This window comes from Protopterus annectens, chromosome 3.part0 (genome assembly GCF_019279795.1).
Source record: "Protopterus annectens isolate FY-2018-M chromosome 3.part0, PAN1.0, whole genome shotgun sequence".
Lineage (NCBI taxonomy): Eukaryota > Metazoa > Chordata > Ceratodontiformes > Protopteridae > Protopterus > Protopterus annectens.
In genome coordinates, this window is record NC_056731.1 from 879,195,573 (window position 1) to 879,216,595 (window position 21,023).

At 41.3% G+C, this 21,023-nt stretch overlaps 1 protein-coding gene across 1 annotated transcript in view; it reads right to left on the minus strand.

Moving 5' to 3' along the window:
- SCLT1 (sodium channel and clathrin linker 1) overlaps window positions 1–21,023 on the minus strand; it is a 780,532-nt gene that overhangs the window by 423,056 nt on the left and 336,453 nt on the right. The window contains exon 9 of the mRNA XM_044065718.1: window positions 11,788–11,862. Within this exon, the coding sequence (XP_043921653.1) occupies window positions 11,788–11,862 (75 nt within the window). The remainder of the gene's footprint in view (window positions 1–11,787; window positions 11,863–21,023) is intronic.

Consider the following 21,023-nt stretch of genomic DNA (forward strand, 5'->3'; position numbering starts at 1 on the left):
TCTATACAGCTAGCAATTCTTTTTGATTGATGTGCAGATTCCTTTGATCTGCAGTCCATATGCCTTGAATGCACTGTTCTGCCATGTGTGCCCCCCAGGCATAGTCCGATGCATCTGTTGTCATAGTTTGCCTGGCTGGGGGTAAGGCGAAAGGCTGACCCTTGTTGAGGTGACATGCCTGTGACCACCATAGAAACTCCTGTTGAAGGCAGGGAATGAGAGGTGTCATTGTTTCCAAGCTGTGGCTGTGTTGAGTCCATACGCTTTTCAGGTACCATTGTAATTTCCTCATATGCAGTTTTGCAAATGGTATTAGTAGTATGCAAGATGCCATGAAGCCCAAGGCCTGCAGAATTTTTCTTGCAGGGAGTTGGGTCTTTGTTGCCATTATTTTTGAAGTATTGAGTTAGTTGTAGTTGTTTGTCTGGTGTCAGATAAGCCATCTGGGCCGTTGTATTCAAGCTGGCACCCAGGAATGTCATATTTTGTGAGGGCACTAGTTTTGATTTCTTTTCATTTACTGTGTACCCTAGGCAACTTAGAAGGTGTTTTACAAAAGTTGGATGTTGTAAGAGAATGTCCTTGCTTTCTGCTTGGATAAGGCAGTCGTCCAAGTATGGGTACATTTGAATTCCTCTTTGTCTGCAGTATGCAATTACTGGTGCCAGGCATTTTGTGAAGACCCTGGGTGCAGTAGATAAGCCAAAGGGCAGTGCAGGGAATTGGTAATGGGTTGAACCTGCAATGAAACGGAGGTATCTTCTGCAATTTTGTCTGATAGGGACATGCAGATATGCCTCCTTGAGGTCCAACGTTACTAACCAAGCTTTCTTGTCCAACATGGGAAGAAGCTGCTGTAGTGTTAGCATCTTGAATTTGGGTACTTGCAAGAAGGTGTTTACAACTGAAAGGTCCAGAATGGGTCTCCAAGCATTGTCCTTTCTGGGGACTAGAAAGAGCCTTGAGTAAAATCCTTGGCCTTGCTCCTGTGTAGGTAACAGTTGAATGGCTCTCATGTCCATAAGAGCTGTAATTTGTTTTTGTGCCTCTGCCCATTGATTTTGTGACAGGTTTGGCATTCCTTTTATCCTTGACAAGGTGTGGAAATGGAATCTGTAACCTTGTGAAATAATGTCTAGGACCCATTTGTCCTTTGTGACGATGCGCCAGTTGTCTATAAAAAAATTTTCCTCCCAAGGGAGCTGCCAAGAGATTTTTGCTTGGCAGTTTGAGGTTTAAGTCATTGTGTTTGTCCTTCTAGTAGTTTGGGACCTGTCTTCTCCTCCCTTCTGTGTTGCAGTGCCCCATTGGCGAGGTTTGTAAGGGATTTGTGCTTGTCCTCTGCCCCTTGGGCGCCTGTAGTTACCCCTCTGTGGTCTGTCAGAAGCTGGAAAGGACCAATTTTTTGCTGGCCAATTTCTGCTGAAGCGTGGGGGTTGTACCTGTAAGAAATCTTTGACCGTCTGCATAGATTTTGCCTTATCCTCCATTTTCTTTAAAACCTCTTCTGCTTTAACCCAAATAAGACATCCTGCTGCAAGGGTGCATCTAGTAACTTTGCCTTAACATGATCAGGCAGAGTTTGTTCCTTTAACCAAGCATGCCTATGTATAATAGACCCAGTAACAGCTGCTCTACAGGAAGCTTCCAAGGAATCAAATCCACATTGTAAAGTATGTTTGCCCACCTGTTCAGCTGCATGCAACAGATCTTGCATTTCCTTGAATTCAGACTGTTGAGGGTGTGTGCTCATCTTTTGTTTTACTTGAGACATTAGGAATTGCTGGTATTTCAGCATGTGAAATTGACAATTTAGTGCTCTCATAGCTAGAGTAGCTGAGGTGTAAACCTTCTTCCCCCACCTATCTAGTGCTCTGGAGTCCCTTTCAGAGGATACAGCGTTTTTAGCCATAGAAGCCTTAGCCCCTTTGGGACCCTGGGAGATTGTCTCTGGGTCATTAACAGGGCTTTTGTAAAGGAATTTGTGTGAGTCAGGCACTCTATAATATCTATCTGGTTTGGCTGGAGCAGGAGGCAGAGAATCTGGATTTAGACTAGATTCTAAGTAAACATCATCCACAATGTCTAAAACTGGTGGGATAGCAAGTGGTCTGTGCTGGGGGAGTAAAAAAAACTCTCGGAGCCTTTTCTTTGAGTCGGAGTAGTCCTGACCTTCCCAGTGGAAATGTTCCCTCATGGTATGTAAGGTTTCCCCAAAGGAATAGTCTTCAGGGGGAGAAGCTGAGGGAATGGAATCTTCATAAGGGGGAAAAGAGTATTCCTGTTCCTCAGAAGAAGCTGAGGAAATTGAGACCTGGTCAGAGGAAGCGCAATCATCCTCCTGTCTTGGCCTTTTATCAGGAGGGGGATGGGAACCCCTGATTATGGTAATTAAAACTTCAGCCATCTTAAGCATCTGTTTCTTAGGCATGGGGCCTTGTACTGGAGACTGCTGTACAGTCTTTTTTGCTTTTAAAGGAGTTTTCAGCTTTGCATAGGATTTAATGGTGAGTGTAGTCGGTCTGAAGACACCTTCTGCAACTGAAGGCGTTTCAACTGCAACGGAATCACCTTCAGCCCTGGAGTCGGAAGGGGCTAAAGATGAAGGCTGTGGAGGCCTAGTAATCTCCGCTTGAGAATCGGAAGCAGTCTGAGGTTCTAAATCAGCGGTCGTCAGGGGCTGCGTAGGCTCCTCACTGAAAACTGGGGAACCGGCGACAGGCCCATCAGAGGCCTCGGAGTATGGTTTGGGTCTCAGCTGCCTGTCCTTATCCCTGCGTTTTTTATGCATTCTGGTCGTCGGTTGGTCCGACGGCATGGTATAATTAAATTTCCTACCAAAATAATGTCGGGCGAAATCAAACCGTTTTATAGTTCGTTTATTAAACCTAGCGCAAAACCGGCAACCTGTGACGTCGTGGTCTGTGCCTAGGCAAGGAATACAATAAGAATGAAAGTCCTTATGAGGTATTTGGCTTCCCACAAGAAATGTAATTGTTAACTTTTTCTGACATCGGACTGAGGAAAGAAAAGGTTCCCCAACGGGGTACTTAGCTTTATTGAAGACTTTGGTCTGAAATTCAATTTGAAAATCTCAGGAGTCGGCCGACCGGCACTTGCAAACTGCTTCTGCTTCGGGCACCGTGCGGCAAGAAAGACTGAAGAAAATGGCGTCGGATGCCTCTTGTATACCCCTAGCGCACTGACGTCAGGGAAGAAGCGACAGCAACCGACGCCGGACCAAGACTTTGGAACTCTGGCCTACTGCAGGACCGCCTGATAGCAGGATAACCCAAGTATGATGACTGCAGCAGTGCAACACAATGAACATCTGGGTGACACTTTGCAGGATCACTTATGTTTCACCTGTGGAGCATGATGCTAAGGAGAACTCACTGCCATTGTGCAGATGTACAGATTCAAGGATTCGGCATGTGGAGGGATATTCCTCACTGTGGCAACATGCGGCAGAACTACAGGAGCTGCCAAGGGGTGTAGGCATGTCACTCAGGAAAGACTGGCTTCCCTGCAGGACCAGCATGGTGGCCCACTCCCCACCACCTAACTCTTTATGGGCTGGTAGGACCTCCTGGACAATAATGGATTATACATGTCTTTCCTGGCCCTGGAATCCCAAGTTTATGAGTTCAGCACAATAAATGGGCTGAATGGACACCAGCAGAACAATTCACAAGGTCCTACAGGGAATCCAAACAAAGTCATTTCATATTAAAATATCTGCTAGGATATCATCAAACCCTGCCATCTGGCTTCTTTGCTACCCTCCTCTCCAGTCCAAATGAACTCTGGCAAAGGAATCTGAAAAGGTGTCGCTCCCATAACTACAGTGTACTACCAAGTCAAGTAATTGTTTTCCCTAACTACAGGATTAACAATAGTCATGTGTCTGATGCAACATTTCTCTTCTCAATAGTTTCTTAACTCTCCACCAGTCTAGGGTACAGACCCCTGTGACAATAAGGAGCAGATGTATTTTCAAGAAAACCCACAACTAGTGTTGTGCCACCTCTGTTAGCTCTCTCATGTGGCTTGTGCTTCCACCCTGTCTTGGTAGGAATTTGGATCATACATGTCCAGGCTGGTTATGCTGAAAACGTGATGACTCCAATCCATTACCACCAATGTACATGTGATGGACAAGGGCTAAGGTCTCATGATTCACATTGCTCCTGCAAAATAATATGCAAGGGTTGGTTAGTCTAAACAGTATATGGTAAATGGAACTGGGCAGAAAAGAGTTCACAACTCCTTCCCTACACAAGCGCATGTTTCTGTGCACTTGCTAACAGAAGACTACCACCCACTAATGCATTGTTGGACCACATACATGCTCCCAAATCACTGGTCTGCCCCTTCCTCCAAATTGCTGCTACAGCCTGAAACTAACTCTATCCCCAGGATAAGGCATGCCCATCCTCTGTCAGGTCCTGAGCTGTCAACCGAATTCAGGATACCTGGGCTGTAGTCAAGGCTTTATTCCCTGTATGTGACCAGGCTGGTTGTTTTGTCAATTTGTTGATTTTAAGCAATGGGAGAAAGAAGGCCTCGTGACTTTAACTGTCCTTTGAGATTCTTTAAGGTTTACTTAACCTGCTTTCCATACAGTTTGCTGATTTTAAAGGAAGCATGTCACAGCTTTTGCTATGTGCTACTTGATAATCCAGAGACCTGCAGTCAAGTGGATCTCCTCAATGATTACCACATTGTGAAAGATCTGGTATAATAAATCAACAATGCCAAACATCAATGTCAAAAACTGATGGTGCGTCCCAGAACAATCCAGATTCTAAACTTTTACCTTTATGCCCAAACCCGAAAAAAATCAACAAACTCCTTCTGATTCTTCTGTAAGCATCCTCAGCAAAGTATTGGTATTTGTTTTGTACACGGTCACTGTAAATGATGCAAAGACCCTCTTATCACAGGTTTAGCTGTTTAGGGGCAGATCACGGATGTGGTGCAGTGTATGCTGCCTTCTTGTGTGCCACCAATCATACCTCAGAAGCAGCAGTGAATTGCTGGCCCAAGAAGAAAAATCTCCAAGTCAGGAGATACTTGTAATACCTGTAAGCCACAGTACAGTGTGTGTGTGTCTTTTTCAAGGCAGTCTTAATGATGGGAAGAATGAAGAGGATCACTTTGCACTTGGATTTTGGGAGATACAAATAATTTCATACCTTTTGCCATTTTTTATTCCTTGCAAGATCACAGACATCATATGTTGCTCAATTACATTTTGCAAAAATATTTCATTGGCTAGATCCTCCATCTCCTCTCTGAATGTTTCGTACTATCTCATTGTCAAGGTTTCATGATTATCATGCTTAATTTGAGTACAAAATGCCATGGGAGTAAATTTTGCTCTGCAGTAATGACTTGGTCAGACCTATTCATGTAAAGTAGTTGTCAAATCACGCATGGTAATATTTTTTTTCATTTTTTGAGACTTGCCACTGTGTATTATGCAAGCTCAGCCTCCAGGGTTCCTTCCTCCTGGAAGTCTCGGGCACATGGCTGTCTCCAAGTTCTCACCCCTTTACACCACATTTGGGAGTCTTTATTGGCATGTGCTGGAAGACGCCAACATGCCCTGACAATGCTGCCATTGCCTCATTCACAGAAATCTCTTTATGACAGTTCTTTTATGTTTTGTAAGTCTTATGCAAGCAAATCCAGTGCTGGTAAAACGAGATGCAATGCCTCACTGCTGAGGTTGACCCTTGGGTTGTTTAGTAGTGATATCAATGAGAAGGAAGCACTGATGATGTTTTTCAGATACCAGACTGGGTATTATCTTTCCAATGGGGTAAATGTCATACAAATCATATGTACTCCTGTACTTCCGATACTCAGGAGCATGCATTAGTGACATAAATATGCATGGTAAGAAATGGATGAATGTCATATGAAGTGACTGGTGTTCACTGCAGGTCAACCCTTCCTGAAGAATGCTAACAGTCCTCATTATAGTGGTTGGTATCCTTGACAGTCTTAGCAATACACTGATGATGATAAAAGATTCATAAAATCCAATTAATTTCTGTTACTGTTCATTTAAGTTGTGCATTCAGCTGGTGCCATTAAGTCCTTGACATGGACATGGTTTAGTGCAGTTTCCCCCTGAACATATTGGGGTGCTACTGGCGCCTGCATATGTATTCTATGCAATACCCACAATGCACAAGTTATATGCACGCATTTTAAATAGTCCACAAATGAACAAATACAGTGTGCTGGGTGCATATGAAATGGTCAACAAATGATCAAATGCACTAGTGTACAAGTACTGATTCACAATAACACGTTTCCTCTAATTTTGCTGCATGTGGGTTGTACACACACACACACACACACACACACACACACACACACACACACACACACACACACACACACCAGTTGAGAAAAAAGTATTCATGGCCTGTTTTTCTTCATTACAGTTTACAATCTTAAATAAATATCACACTGAAACAAAGCCTAATAAAAGCACCACTGCTGTTACTAGCTTGTATTTACCCAAATACCTTTATCGTCTACACTGCTTAAACTTTAGCAACTGTAAAGGTGAGAGTTACACTTTGGATAGTCCATGTGTTTCCACTAATTTGCTGTTTTGTCTGTTGTTGTCTTTGCTGTCTTGTTTTTGTAGTTTTATCCTCCACCAACATACGATTCATGCTATCAGGTTCCATCAATCTGGCTTTACTTAAAAACCTTCCATGAAGAACCATATAACTGATACTGTACAAGTAATCACAGAAGACTGCAATGGCATAATTGCACTCATAATGTTGTGTCTTTCGGCTTTTCCCGGTTAGGGGTCGCCACAGCGGAACTCCGGTCCACTAATGATTGGTAGTTGATTTTTACATGCTGAGTTACCAGCCCTGACGCACAACTTTCAACGAAGGTACGCCCATTCCCACATGTCTCCACGCAGAAGACGCTCTAGCTGAGAATTGAACCGGACAGCATCTTACTGTGAGGCGACAACGCTACCGCAGCACCACCACACTCATAATAATTCTGAAAAATTATCACTTCGACAAGACTGTGTTAATCTCTTACTGTTGATATATTTTTGCCCTTCATATAACTTATCAACTACAGACATCACTGTTTTGACTTGGAGGCCTTCATCACATATTACCTTCCAGAAATACTCACTCACTGTTGGCATGGGGGTGCAGTGTTACTCCTTGTATGTACACAGCAGCATTTCTTACTGCTTATGTTGGTTATTTTGGATTCCCGACTGTTGTTATGGCTCTTTGTAGCCATCAAGTACAAATTCTGTTATAGTGATCAACAGCAAAAGAAAATTACATCCCCAAGGCAGCAGCAAAGCTAATTTTGATAACAGACAAGCAGGATGTGACAGACTACTTGCAAACACAAGGGACAAAGAGTACCTTGCTTCTAAAAAGGCACACAACACCATTTGCAAACAGTACCTTGCTTGTACAGCAGTACGCATTTTTTTACCTTAATTGAATTTGCTGTGAGAAACAAGGTTCTTACCCATGGTGATTTGTATTCCCACAGGCAAACATATATAATAATGCAATGTGCATTCAGTTATATAACAAAGGCTGAGTAATTAACAGGAATGTACATGGACACCAACCCATGGCCCCACAAAAAAACTAAGATGACCACAATGCATTTAAGGTCACCTCTTTAACAGAGCTAGAGCACTAGGGCCCCAATCAGTGAATGCATGGCCATTACTAGGGAACCTGTGAATAGAAGCCTTGTGCAGCAGTCAAAAACAACAGAAAAACAGTGACCCCTCTGTGTGAACAGCAAGGGCAATGTATGCAAAGTCATACAGACAGTAAATACATGTCCCTACCCCTAAAGCCAGTAGGAAAACTGATTTTGAATGCAGTCAAGAATGCATACACGATTAGCACAACACAGAACATGAAAAGATGACACAAGTGGGGCATTTACCATCCTGCATTATATACTGTCCACTTTTGCTGAACCTTCCCAGAAACATGCCAGACCCTTACCTAGGGAGTACAATGTTCTGGAGTGCAAAGTTACTTATAAAAAATCATGGAGACTGAACAATAATAATACTTGCTCCAAGTCCCCTCCCTACAAAAAGTACAAGATCCTGAAACAGAAGGCAGGTGACAATTTGCATCAGAAAAACAGCACCAAGGAGAAAAATCAAGGTTTAGCATGGACATTTGCAGTCAGCCATCAAGTCTGATCCTTGTGTTAAAAGCAAGAGCAACAAAATATGCTGACTACAATCAAGAATGAGGCTGACTGGCACTGCAATGTAGATCAATTGCTGACACATACAGCAAGTGCAAGTATCACAAAGTGCTACCCATACCTAATACTGATGAAACTTGGGACTTCAGTCTTAAATGAGCTTGCAAATTAGCATTTTAACAGCGAACAGCTACAATAATGTTTTGAAGGAATATCACAGGAAAACAGTAGCATATACCAAATTAAAAGTCATTAATTTGGCACTTCATCTCCCCAGTTAATAAAACTAGAATTAAAAATCAAGTATTGCAAGCCACTTGTGAGAAACTGATTGAGGAATGGATTCTCCACAGCCATACATTCTGGGCTTCACATAATTTATGAGAAATTAAGGCATTAAGCTGAGGGAACTTCAGTTTTTTCATTAAAGGCTCAGTAGTACTTCAGCTTCAAGTCATTTTTATTCACTACATGGAGCAAACAGTATACAGTTTTATTTTACTCTTCACATAATTTACTCAACTCTTGCTAAATAGTATCAGTCAAGTAAACGTTAGAGAATTACACAGAAATCTAGGCAAACAGAATACAACTGATACTAAAACTTCAGCCTCCTTTGAAATAATGTGTCAAATACCTGTACAAGCAGCCACTTAGCAGATCACACTATAATTTATATTTCATCATTCTGAAATGTTGGGCTTTAACTATGGTTACCACCTATCCCACTTTGCGAGGGACAGTCCCTCTTTGGGCAGTTGTGTCCTGCAAAATATTGTAATAATGGAAGCTGTCCTGAAATATTAGGGCAAAATTATTTCCTCTATTTTATGTAACAGTTGCATAAAACAGTTATTCTGTATCTGAAACACCTAAATGTTATAAGAAACAGAATAAGCAACTAAAATGCTACAAGAATAAGCTTTCATTTAGGCAAAAAAGTGAAGTTCTGTCCCTTGTACTGGTCGTGGGTATGTTTTGGCCTGCAAAATCTGATGTCTGTACCACAATTGTCCCACTTTGGCCATCTGAAAAGGTGGCAACCCTAGCTTTGACTGGCTTGTAAGAATTCATGTAACAGAATGTTAAACAGTCCAGTCACTCTTAGCAGTACATGTACATTGTTGGCATAGACATTCATAACTGTTGTTAAACCACACTGCTACTTCACATTTCTTTTTCTGCCTATCACACTAGCAAGTGTCAAGGGTTTTATTATAAAAGAGAATTTTAAGCCATTTTGGGCTTTGAAGAAAAGTAGAATTTGAGAATAAATATGATCTGTATGCTTACTGTTCTAGTTTAACATGGTTGTACACATTAATTAAGCGGATATATAGTTTTAGTAAAATAAAACAAGTTAATGAGTAGAACTCTCTGTCTGGAAACTCATGAAATATTGAAGCACTGTAACTGTGACTGGTGCAATGAACCAGGCAATAAAAAAATTAATTTCTCCAACATAAAATAGATTTACAATGGCTTTCAAATGACTTTGCTTTGCTTACAGTGGATGACAATGCACTAAATAAGTTTTATCCTTCATTACTTTTCAATTTCTTCCATGTTGCAATGCAAGGAATCTTCATAGCTTTTGATAAGCAAAACAAAGCATTCATTTTCCAAGTGAAAAATTCTGACAGATTCTGTCTGGACTGTGGCTGGGAAGCCTTAACACAGCTGTTTTCCCCCCTTGTGGTACACCTTTCAGATTCTTAGACCTCCCTACTTCTATGTGATCTGGCCAGGACTGGGGTTGTGGGGGGGGTATTCTGCTGATACCAGCATGGAACTCACAAATGCCATCATTCTCCTCATGGTGAGGCTAGGCAGGAAGTTCTGCTTCCAGTGTCTGCAGATGACATGGCCATTATACTGGTACTTAAAGTCAAATTTAAACTACATTTGTTTATAAGGCAATAAAGAAACTGCTATTGTGGATCAGGACTAGTAATGTGATGGCAAGGGATGCACAATTTGAATTTCTTTCTAAGTAACAAATGTGAGAAGTTATTTATCAGTGTGCTTCAGGTTTGAGATCTAAGTTTTCAAGCAGAAGAAAAACCTGAGAAGTTCAGGGGCTAGATAAACTTATGTAGATGATGCATGGAATTATGGCATGTAGTGGCACCAAGAATGTGCACCTTCAAGCACAGAAAAGCATGCTGGACAATGACTGGTAGAGGGGGAAAAAATGTCATAAGCCCATCTAGTTGTTAATCTGGCAGTCTCTCACAGATTTGGAACGGCAGAATTGCAGTGGTATACTTCATGGGGAGGGGCGCTTGTAAATGCTACAATGTAAATTTAGTTTCACAATTTTAAGAAATGCTGATACTGTAGCCATGTGTTCAGATTGCCATACTAAATAAAGAATGCTGCCATACTAAATAAAGAATGCAAGTTACTAAGAAGAGAGAACAGCATCCACTGCATGCAGGAAGGTTGTTCAGCAGGGTCTGTATGGGTATGTTGTTGGGGAGTAATGAATGGTGCTTCTATACCTGTAGGAAGACAGGAAGGATATCTGAGAGATGTTGATGGATTATTTTCTTTATGGATGTTTGTGGACTGGGAACATGCGTCATCTGGTCACCCTTAACATTTCCAAAGTGAGTAAATGGTACTGTTTGGGTGTGGTGGACAGGGAGGATTTTTATTTACTGCATGTTTATGTGCTGGGAATGCGCTTGTGTCTACATGCTCTCTGCTTTACTTTAGACCAGAGATGTAGAGCACCCACCATCAACTGCTGCTTGGCCCTCTTGAATATAAACAGTATTTCCTAGGGGATTTGTCAAACCTGTATTATTTTTTTTTAATGTGAAGGGTATCAGGTTGGGGTGGCCATATATTGTGAGTTTATGAATCAGGCCCTTTACTATAGAACAATAGCTGTCGTCCATTCCACTACTTCACTAGTCTGAATATTTACCTTATGTTTTTTTGACAGGATACAGTATAATGAGGGGAGAGGGCACTAAGGATTACAGTGAATGTGAAGAAGGCATTTGTTACAATGATGAATAAAATGCTCTATCATCAAAAGAACAAGACTAAGCAAGCAATTGGGTGGGTTTTTCTGTTATGGTGTTTGGCTAAGCAGTGCAGCTACAGTGTCACCATTGTCATATAGTCAATGAGTTGACACTAAATCTGCTTCACATCTGTCAGCAGAGCTAAAGCCCAAACTAAACCTGCAAATGGAGGAAAGCAGGTTCAGGGGGACTTAGAGGGGACCATGCAGGAGTTCCGCCTGCTAGCAAACGAAATTGTGGCTTGCAAGTCATCATAAAAAAAACTGTCTCCACAGGCAAGGCAGGCCATCCTGTTAGTGAAACCCCACATTCCTGCCCACCAGCAAACTTGTAAACACTTGTGTGTATTATGTGGGGAAGGGCAGATCACCACTGATATCAGCCATATGCATGCACACATTATATGTATATGTAGACCCGCATGCACACACACACACACACACACACACACACACACACACACACACATTAAATTTTATTTTTATCCAGGGCATACCTTTTCAAGTTCTTCTTCCACTGCTCTTTTCTCTCTTATGAGTCTTTCAATCTGGCCTTGTTTATCATCACATTCCTTGACAAAAAATACATAAATGAATGAATTAAGTAATAACTGTCAATTCCAAATAGTGTACTACACCCACTCTGGAATGTGAGGATATTAGAAGGAAGGAGGGGAGAAAGACTAAACTCAATACAGGAATAACTGTCAATGTCAAATGGTTTGCTTCACCTACTATAATGCTGCATTGCTGGAATGCCAGAACAGCTTTGATACATATTACTGCATATATTAAGTGCAGAGTCATGAAGTCATATTTACAACACTTGATACAAATTCATAACTACAGTATTTCGTTACTGTCCCACACAATGTGAGCGACACTAAAGGAATGACACATTTTAAACTTTGCTTACAAAAATGAACACACATGCAATATGTCCTCAAAACTGGAGTTTTTTTAAATGTTTGGACATCAAATATAAGATACTCTTCATGAAAACAAATGGCACATTTGCACATGATGCATTTGAAGTGAATTCACACACTGAATGAAAAACAATTTTGAACTGTGAGAAAGAAAACAACATTTTGGACTGTATAAAAATAAGGTAGTTGTCCCATTTGTGAAGTTAAGTAAACAACACTGCATGTTTGAGTAATTATACTGAAAATGTCAAAATGTTGTACTAAGCAAATTACATTAAGACTCGTATATCTGTTATTTTCCAACATTCTGAGCTTCAGTTTTAGCATTTTTTTTTTCATCATCATATTTCCTGAACTTTAGTAGTGAAAATGTTCCAGTACTGGGGCCAAGCAAACCAGAAGTTCATTAAAAAAAAACTAGTAGACTTTCAAAATGGCTGAATACATCACTGTTCCCAACCCGCAGAGGATGTTATAGTTAAACATTTTATCCCCTTTACCACTGACCAATGTTAAGAAGGCTGTGCCTCTATTACTAAATGTTTTTAGTTTTTTTGGGTCTGTGTACATAAACAATGAAAATTATGACTGGTCTGATATATCACAAACTTTTCAGGCATTTATAAAGGGACAATTACTTATGAACTGTGCTTACAATGTGCTCCTAGATTCAAATGCAAATAAGCAGCTGGGTCTTAAACTCTGATACATAAATATTTAACATGTTTGCTCCACAATAAAAATTGTGCAACTGTAGCTTTTATACAGAAAAACACCGACTACGATTCACAAATGAATAGTGCATTGGGCCCCATAAATTAGAATGCAGAATGGCAATGGGCAGGATGTGGGTAATTCAGACACAGAGCAATCATTTGCAAGGGCCCAAATAGCATAGCATGCATGCAGCATAAATGTATAATGGCATGGAAATGAAGAACTCCATGCAAATACGCCAAATGATGTATGCAAATTATGACACTCAAAATGATGAAATTGTTTAAAAGTGTATAAAACGGGCACACTGTGATGTGGTACAATCCTCTTCTTTTACAGTGGTGCACAGGAGGACAACAATGTTTGGAGTAGCAGCCTCTAAAGCTCAGCAGTGCATCTTAAATGCCCACCTCAGAGCCAATACCTACAATGTTGCACCTCATGGCTATTAACCCTAAAAGAGGCGGCACAGACAATGCTTGACATACCACCAGCTAAGCGGCCAGCAGTTTGTGGAATGCATCTGGGTGGACAGGGAGACTGTATGAAATTTTATCGAATTGTATCTCCCACAAATGGAGTTCAGGGACGTCCAAGGTATGCCATTTCTGTGGATACTAAGCTATATGTAGCTTTAACCATCTTACATACAGGGACTTTTCAGCAACCTGCTGGGGCATACTATGGATATCACAAATCCTGAACCAGTTATGCTGCAACACGTAGAGAAGCATATCTACACCCCCAAAACTGAAGAGTAGAGAACCATCACAGCATGTGTGCATTTTATGACACTGTCATTTTCTCTGAGATCCTAGGAGCCACTGACTGCACATACATTGCCTTTCAATCCAGAGGAACTGTCACACATCATCAAGAGGAACTTCTCCTCACTTAACTAAGTTCTCTGTAATGCAAAGGACATTATTTCTTATTTATTTAATTTTATTTGTACTTTATTGCCCGGGTTAGTCCCAACTAGGCCAAAGGCCTCTTTTCAGGGGAGATCTGAGGTGGTATTCTTACTAAGCACGGGAAATATGTCCAGAGCATTGGGAAACTTCCCCTTCTCTTTTTGAGAACAGTCAGTGGATCTTTTACATCCAACTGAGCGACTACCAACTCAGTCAGATGGAGTCTTGGTTTAAGGTCACATTAATGTCAATGTTTTCCATAAACCACCAGTACAAGTTACGATGACAGTGCCCTGCCTTCCCAGCTAACCTGAGTGTGTGTCTGTGCATCAACCTGCGCAGTTCCCACAATTCTCATCTATCACTCAAATTACCTACTTCAAAGGCTCTTGCAAGGGGATTTTTCACAGGAACATCTAGTTGGTATTGTGCACATTCAGACTAGATAGACAGGTCTACATACACAGGTAGCATATGCATGGACAGAACAGGTGACATACATCACACTGTTTGCTTTGTACTACAGGTGATGCCAGATGTGCCTTAAAGTGTTAGTTGATGACCATCTGCAACTTCCATTCCATGAAGGAAACAGTCAATGAAGCAGCACATGCTGAAATGCATCATGTAGTAGAGAGTATTCAGCCTACACAAGGAGAATTTGCACTGCCTTGCTACATCAGGAGGGCACTGCACTACAGTTCTGAAATTTGCAGCAAGATTTCAGTTGTGTGTGCAATGCTGCACAATGTGATACTGTCTAAACAGCTGGAGTAGCAGATTAATATCTTGGCAGTAACGGCCATGCCAGATATGCCAGCAGCAGAAAGGAGAATCTTGTGAGAAAAATGCAGACGCATCTCAGTCGAGTCAGAAGTAGGTGCAATACATTGCATCACTGACAAAAAGGTGGCACCTGATCAGACGACACAGAATAAAATTATGCATATGCTATCATATCCAGGCTATGCAGGGGTAGTGCACACACTGGCCATGCTGTGCATCAGACAATCATACCCACACAGGTTAGGGGGAGGGAGGACACTGTCATCATCACTTGTAATGGTGAGTGCAGGGATACAGTGAGAGGAGACTGCAACATTATTAGGTGGTGTAGGGCAATGAGAGGTAGCATTGTAGCCATGTACTTTGTGAGGTTGTGGGGAGACAGGGATCAGATCCTCCAATGATGTAGTCAATTTGTTGCAACAGGACCACTGGTAGTAACCACTGTGTCAGTTTACTGTGTTGGGGCTTGATGCAATTTGTAGCAAGGAAGGAGGAGAGATAAAGAATGTGCTCCGTAGACTCTGGAAGAAAACATTCATTCTGATGGTGTATTCTATGTAATGATCCTGATGAGCTCCACTATTCAAGAAATGGCTGTTGATCACAAACATATACTGCATCCCTTGTGACCAAAGATACCATGGAAGGACCAGAACAAAGTCAATGTGAATATACAGCCTGTCAAGGCATTCCAGGTGTTGTGCTGGAGGAATCCCATAGGCTATGACCCATAACTAGGTGTGGCAAGTTGCGTAATCACAGGTAACACCATGGAACTCTTTCCATCAGTCTCGGCAGTCTAACATGGGACAGTCTGTGGTCAGCCTTCCAACATCCTAACTCCCTCACAAGCCCAGAAGGCATAGCCTTTAAAGCAGATCACAGGGTGGTTGCAAAGTGCCTCATGAAGGCACTAATGTATGAAACATTTGCTAACAATGATCTAAGCACATTGTCTGCTCCTTGTCCCTACATTCCATGTCACTGTATCCTTGCTGCATGTCATTCTGGAGTCCATGGGACATACACACCCTCTTTACAGTGCTGAAGGTAGCAGCTTGTTGCACTTGGAACACTGACCTCAACATCATCATCATCATCATCAGCTCCCTTTTCCCCATTTTCTATATGGGGGTTGGGTTGTGTTAACTGCTGTTATCTCTCTCTCTGTTCAATGCCACACTCCTGCCTTCTTTGACATTCATGCCTGACTGTCACAGATCTTCTCTCACACAATCTATCCACCTCTGTTGCTGGATGCCCTGGTTCCCTCCTACCTTCTTCTGGTCTGTCCCAAATCTTGTTCACCAGACTGTCTTCTGCTTTTCTACTTCTGCACATGTGTCTGAACCACCATAATTTGTTGTCTTTGATCTTTTCTGCAAATGTCCTCATTTCTTTTGTCTCTATGCATCCTACCACCCTTCTCAGGAACTTGATTTCCATCGCCTCAGCATTTACTGCCCAGGTTTCTGTACCATGCAGTAGTATCGATCACACCACTGTCTTGTATACCTTCCTTTTCAGCTTCTTTGGCATTCTTATGTCATAGATTACACCTGCCACTCTATGCCAGTTGGCTGCAGCCCCTCTGATTCTTACTTTGACCTCTTCATTCAGACTTCCCTTCTCTTCAACCACCCCTCCCAGGCACTTGAAGCTATTAGTATGTTCCACTATCTTCCCTTCTATTTTAATTCTTAGCTTCTTCTGATTTCCCCAATTTGCTGTCATTACCACTGTTTTATTTGTACTTCGTTTCATCCCATGTGCCCTCAGTGTTGCATTCCATTCCCATCTCCTTTGCTGAAGCTCTTGCTCAGATTTTGCCTGTAATGCCACATCATCTACATACAGCAACTTTGTTGATCTGTCCCCTTCTACCTGTTTGCTAATATAGTCCATCACCATTATGAACAGCAGTGGGCTCAGAGCTGAACCCTGATGCACACCCACTCCCACTGGGAATCCCTTTGTGAGACAGAACACTGTTCATACTTGAGTCATTGGGTCTTTGTACATAGGCTGCACTAATTCTACCAGTGTTTGTGGGACTTTGAACCAGCACAGTGCTGCTCATATCAGCTTTTTTGGTACCTTGTCATATGCTTCCTCTACGTCTTGCAATGCTCAGTTGGACTCTTTCCTCATCTCTATCTTCTTCTCAACTATGTCTCACTGCAAACATCAGGCCAGTTGTGCTGCATCCTGATCTGAATCCGAACTGCTCATATCCCAATCTCACTTTCTACTACTGTTTGTATCCGTTGATCAATCACTCTCTCCAGAACTTTCGAGCAATGTGACAAGAGTTTGATGCCTCTGTACTGCCACAGTTGTGGATGTCATCTTTATTCTTGTAACTTCAGTTTCCTTAGTGCTATTCTTACTTCTTTTAGGGTGGGCTCCTCTTCTTCTCTCACCGTAGACTGTGTGGGGCACAGTACAGCTTCTGTGGGGGTTTCTTCATTTAGAAACTGCTAGAAGTACTCCTTCCATCTGGCTTTGATGTCCTGTGGACTGGAGAGCAAGTCATTGCTGGCATCCATTATGAAGGGTGTCTGGCTATCTTCTTTATCTTTCTGTCTTTGCCTTGCAACCTGATGTAGTTTCTTTATGCCACCTACTGAGTCACTTTCCAGAAGCTGGTAGAGTGCCTCTGATGTCCTGTTCTTTGCTACTGCAAATTCTTTCTTAGCTTCTTTGTTAGCCAACCAGTATTCCTTCCTAGCCTGGTCGGTCTTTTCTATCTCCAACTTTATCCTGCACTGGGCTTCTGCATTCCACAACCAGCTTTGCTTGTGTACCTATTTCCATACCTGGCTTGGCCACATATTTGTTCTGTAGTCATTACATATGCTGTTTTGAGGCACTGACATTCTTCTTCAACTCCACATATTTCCTCCTCTTCTTAAGATGCTAGAGCCCTGAGTAATTTCCTGAACTGCAACTCAGGAAACAACAAAGGCTCAAGGACACAAAGTCTCCAAAGCGAAAAAAAGTAAAAACAGGTTTATTACTTTGGAGCTAAACAGTATGATACATAAATAAATGGTTAAGCGCTTTTCGTCTTAATTTAGAAGACGTCTTCAGACCTACAACTGTAGCACAAGTGCTCACTTTAATACAGACCACATGGTGGTTCCAAAAAACATAAACCAATGGTATTGCATAAGTAATTAAGCTTGGACACATGACATCAGCAACAAGTCAAATACAAAAACAGCAACTATGAAAACCTGTAAAGAACAAAAATGTAAAGAACAAAATGTATACCTGCTTTTGTGCACAAATAAAGACACATTAAATCACTGCATTTAGGTGGACAGAGTGTAACTCTTAAAATATGTGATAAAAAATAATGAATAAACTATGGAAAATATATATATATATATATATATATATATATATATATATATATATATATATATATATATATATATATATATATATATATATATAAAAATGTAAATGTTTATATACACATTGTTATGAGTTACAAGAGTGCTCCAGGTGGACCAAAAGAATGCTGCACTCAAAATAAAATAAAATAGAATAAGAGACTGCAATTTCAACTTTAACCAGTGTTGATCGACTCAACTGTAATGCTTTCACAAATCACCAACAATGGTGAGGCAAGCTTAGATGTAAGATGAGACATAGTTTAAAATAAATAAATAAATAAAAACATAAAAATTTAAAACAGGAAGCAAAAAACCTGCATTCTTTTACTCAACTATAAATAGAGCTGTTTAAAAGACTTAAGACAAAAGACTTGTCTAGCATATTAGGCTCTTTAATTTCATTGGTGGTACATTTAAATGTGAAAACTGTAACTATTGCAGATATATAGCAATAGGGACAGAATTCACAGCAGGTTCCTTTAAAGTAAAAACTAAGGGTAGATTTAACTGCAACTCTAAAACCGTTGTCTACCTGGCTAGTTGTGTAGCCTGTCCAGCACATTATGTTGGTAAGATGGACAGAAAACTAAGAGGATTTATGAGCATACATACCATATTAGAAAAAAGTCACCTTCTAACGCATTGGCAAGGCATTGTGCTGAACACCCAACACACCACTTTCACTTTAGAGTGATTTGTCAGGTTACTGTTAATCTAAAACGGGGTCCTTATCATTTAATTTTGGAAAGATAAGAGCTGATTTGGCAACTGCGTCTCAACTCTTATAACCCCCCAGGTTTGAATGAAGTCACTTCCATTGCCTGTATTCTGAAATTAAAGAGCCTAATGCGCTAGACAAGTCTTTTGTCTAAGTGTTTTAAACAGCTCTATTTGTAGTTGAGTAAAAGAATGCAGGTTTTTCGCTTCATGTTTTAAATTTTTTTTTTTAAATATGTCTCATCTTACATCTAAGCTTGCTTCACCCTTGTTGGTGACTTGTGAAAACATTACAGTTGAGTCAATCAACACTGGTTAAAGTTGAAATTTGACCGGTTAGGGGTCGCCACAGCGGAACTCCAGTCCGCTAATGATTGGCAGTTGATTTTTACGTACCGGTTTGCCAGGCCTGATGCACAACCTTCAACGAAGGTACACCCATTCACGCATGTCTCCACGCAGAAGACGCTCTAGCTGAGAATCGAACCGGACAGCATCTTACTGTGAGGCGACAACTCTACCGCAGCACCACCACCGCGGGTCTGCAGTCTCATTCTATTTTACTTTATTTTGAGTGCAGCATTCTTTTGGTCCACCTGGAGCGCTCTTGTAACTCATAACAATGTGTATATAAACATTTACATTTATATATATATTTTCCATAGTTTTTTCATCTTTTATTACATATTTAAGAGTTACACTCTGTCCACCTAAATGCAGTGATTTAATGTGTCTTTATTTGTGCACAAAAGCAGCTATACATTTTTGTTCTTTACAGGTTTTCACAGTTGCTGTTTTTTGTATTTGACTTGTTGCTGATGTCATGTGTCCAAGCTTAATTACTTATGCAATACCATTGGTTAATGTTTTTTGAAACCACCATGTGGTCTGTATTAAAGTGAGCACTTGTGCTACTGTTGTAGGTCTGAAGACGTCTTCTAAATTAAGACGAAAAGCGCTTAACCGTTTATTTTTGTATCATACTGTTTAGTTGCAAAGTAATAAACCTGTTTTTACTTTTTTTCGCTTTGGAGACTTTGCGTCCTTGAGCCTTCGTTGTTTCCTGAGTTGCAATTTGGATTTGTTAATTTCCTGAACTGTTGTACCTTCTCATCAGTCAACTTCCCGGTCTTCAGCCTGGTCTTTGATGACCTTAGAGCCGTCTCTGACCACTGTTTGTAGCTGATTGTGGCAACCACTGGTTTATGATGTAGGATGACTGTTTTACTGGGAGGACTTTGTAATCATTGATTCTACCACAGTGCCCTTTCCTTGCTATGAGGAAGTCTACCCGAGCTGCATGTTGGTCACTCCTGTATGTGAACTTGTGACTGTCTCTCTTTCTGAACCATGTGTTGGCTACTATCAACCATTTACCAGACAGAAGTCTAGAATGGCCTCTCCTTTATACCTGTTGCCCCACCCATGTGGACTCGGGCAGTCCTCATATCCTGCTCTGTTTGTCCCAATATGTACATTCAAGTCACCCATTATTAACACCAATTCCTGTACGTCCCACAACTGCTGTCTGAATGCACTCTTTTCCTCACTATTATAACCTTCCTGTAGGGCATAGGCTGAGATGACAAATACTGTCCTATCATTACACTGGAGTCTGATTGCCATGAGTCTGTCATGAATACTGATGACATCCATCACTGCCTTCTGAAGCCTGTCACACCACAATTCTCACACCAATTCTAGCCTGTCCTCCTCCTGAATAGTACACTCTGGATTCCAAACCAAGTGGCTTTGCTGCACTGCCCTTCCATCTTGTATCTTGGACACACAGAATATCCAGCCTCCTTCGTACCATCATGTCATCCACTTGCAAGCTGCACCTTGTCAGTGACCCTGCATGGAGTATACCAATTCTCAGTTCATGTTTGGCAGGATGATTGGTTTTACATCCAGCTTTCGCTCAACAGAGCTATCCCAGGTAACCCAGGCTGGGCAACTGGACACCAGCTGGCCAGTAGCTTACTGACCCAGGGCTGCTGGGCTTTATGGCACAAACACACTGGCCAACAGGGGCACATACACCCCTCCCCTACTGTTAGGATGGGTCCCTGGCATAGGTCAGAGTAAGCCAGGTCCTCAATCCACTTATCACCGGTAAATATCCATGTCCATTGGACAATATTAGTCAACATAACAGAATCATTTAGAATCATATTTCACACCATCAAGTGGCCATCCCTGTCATGGCGTACAGTCTGTGATCCTAGTTCTCTTATCTTGAGGATATTATGCATCACAACAG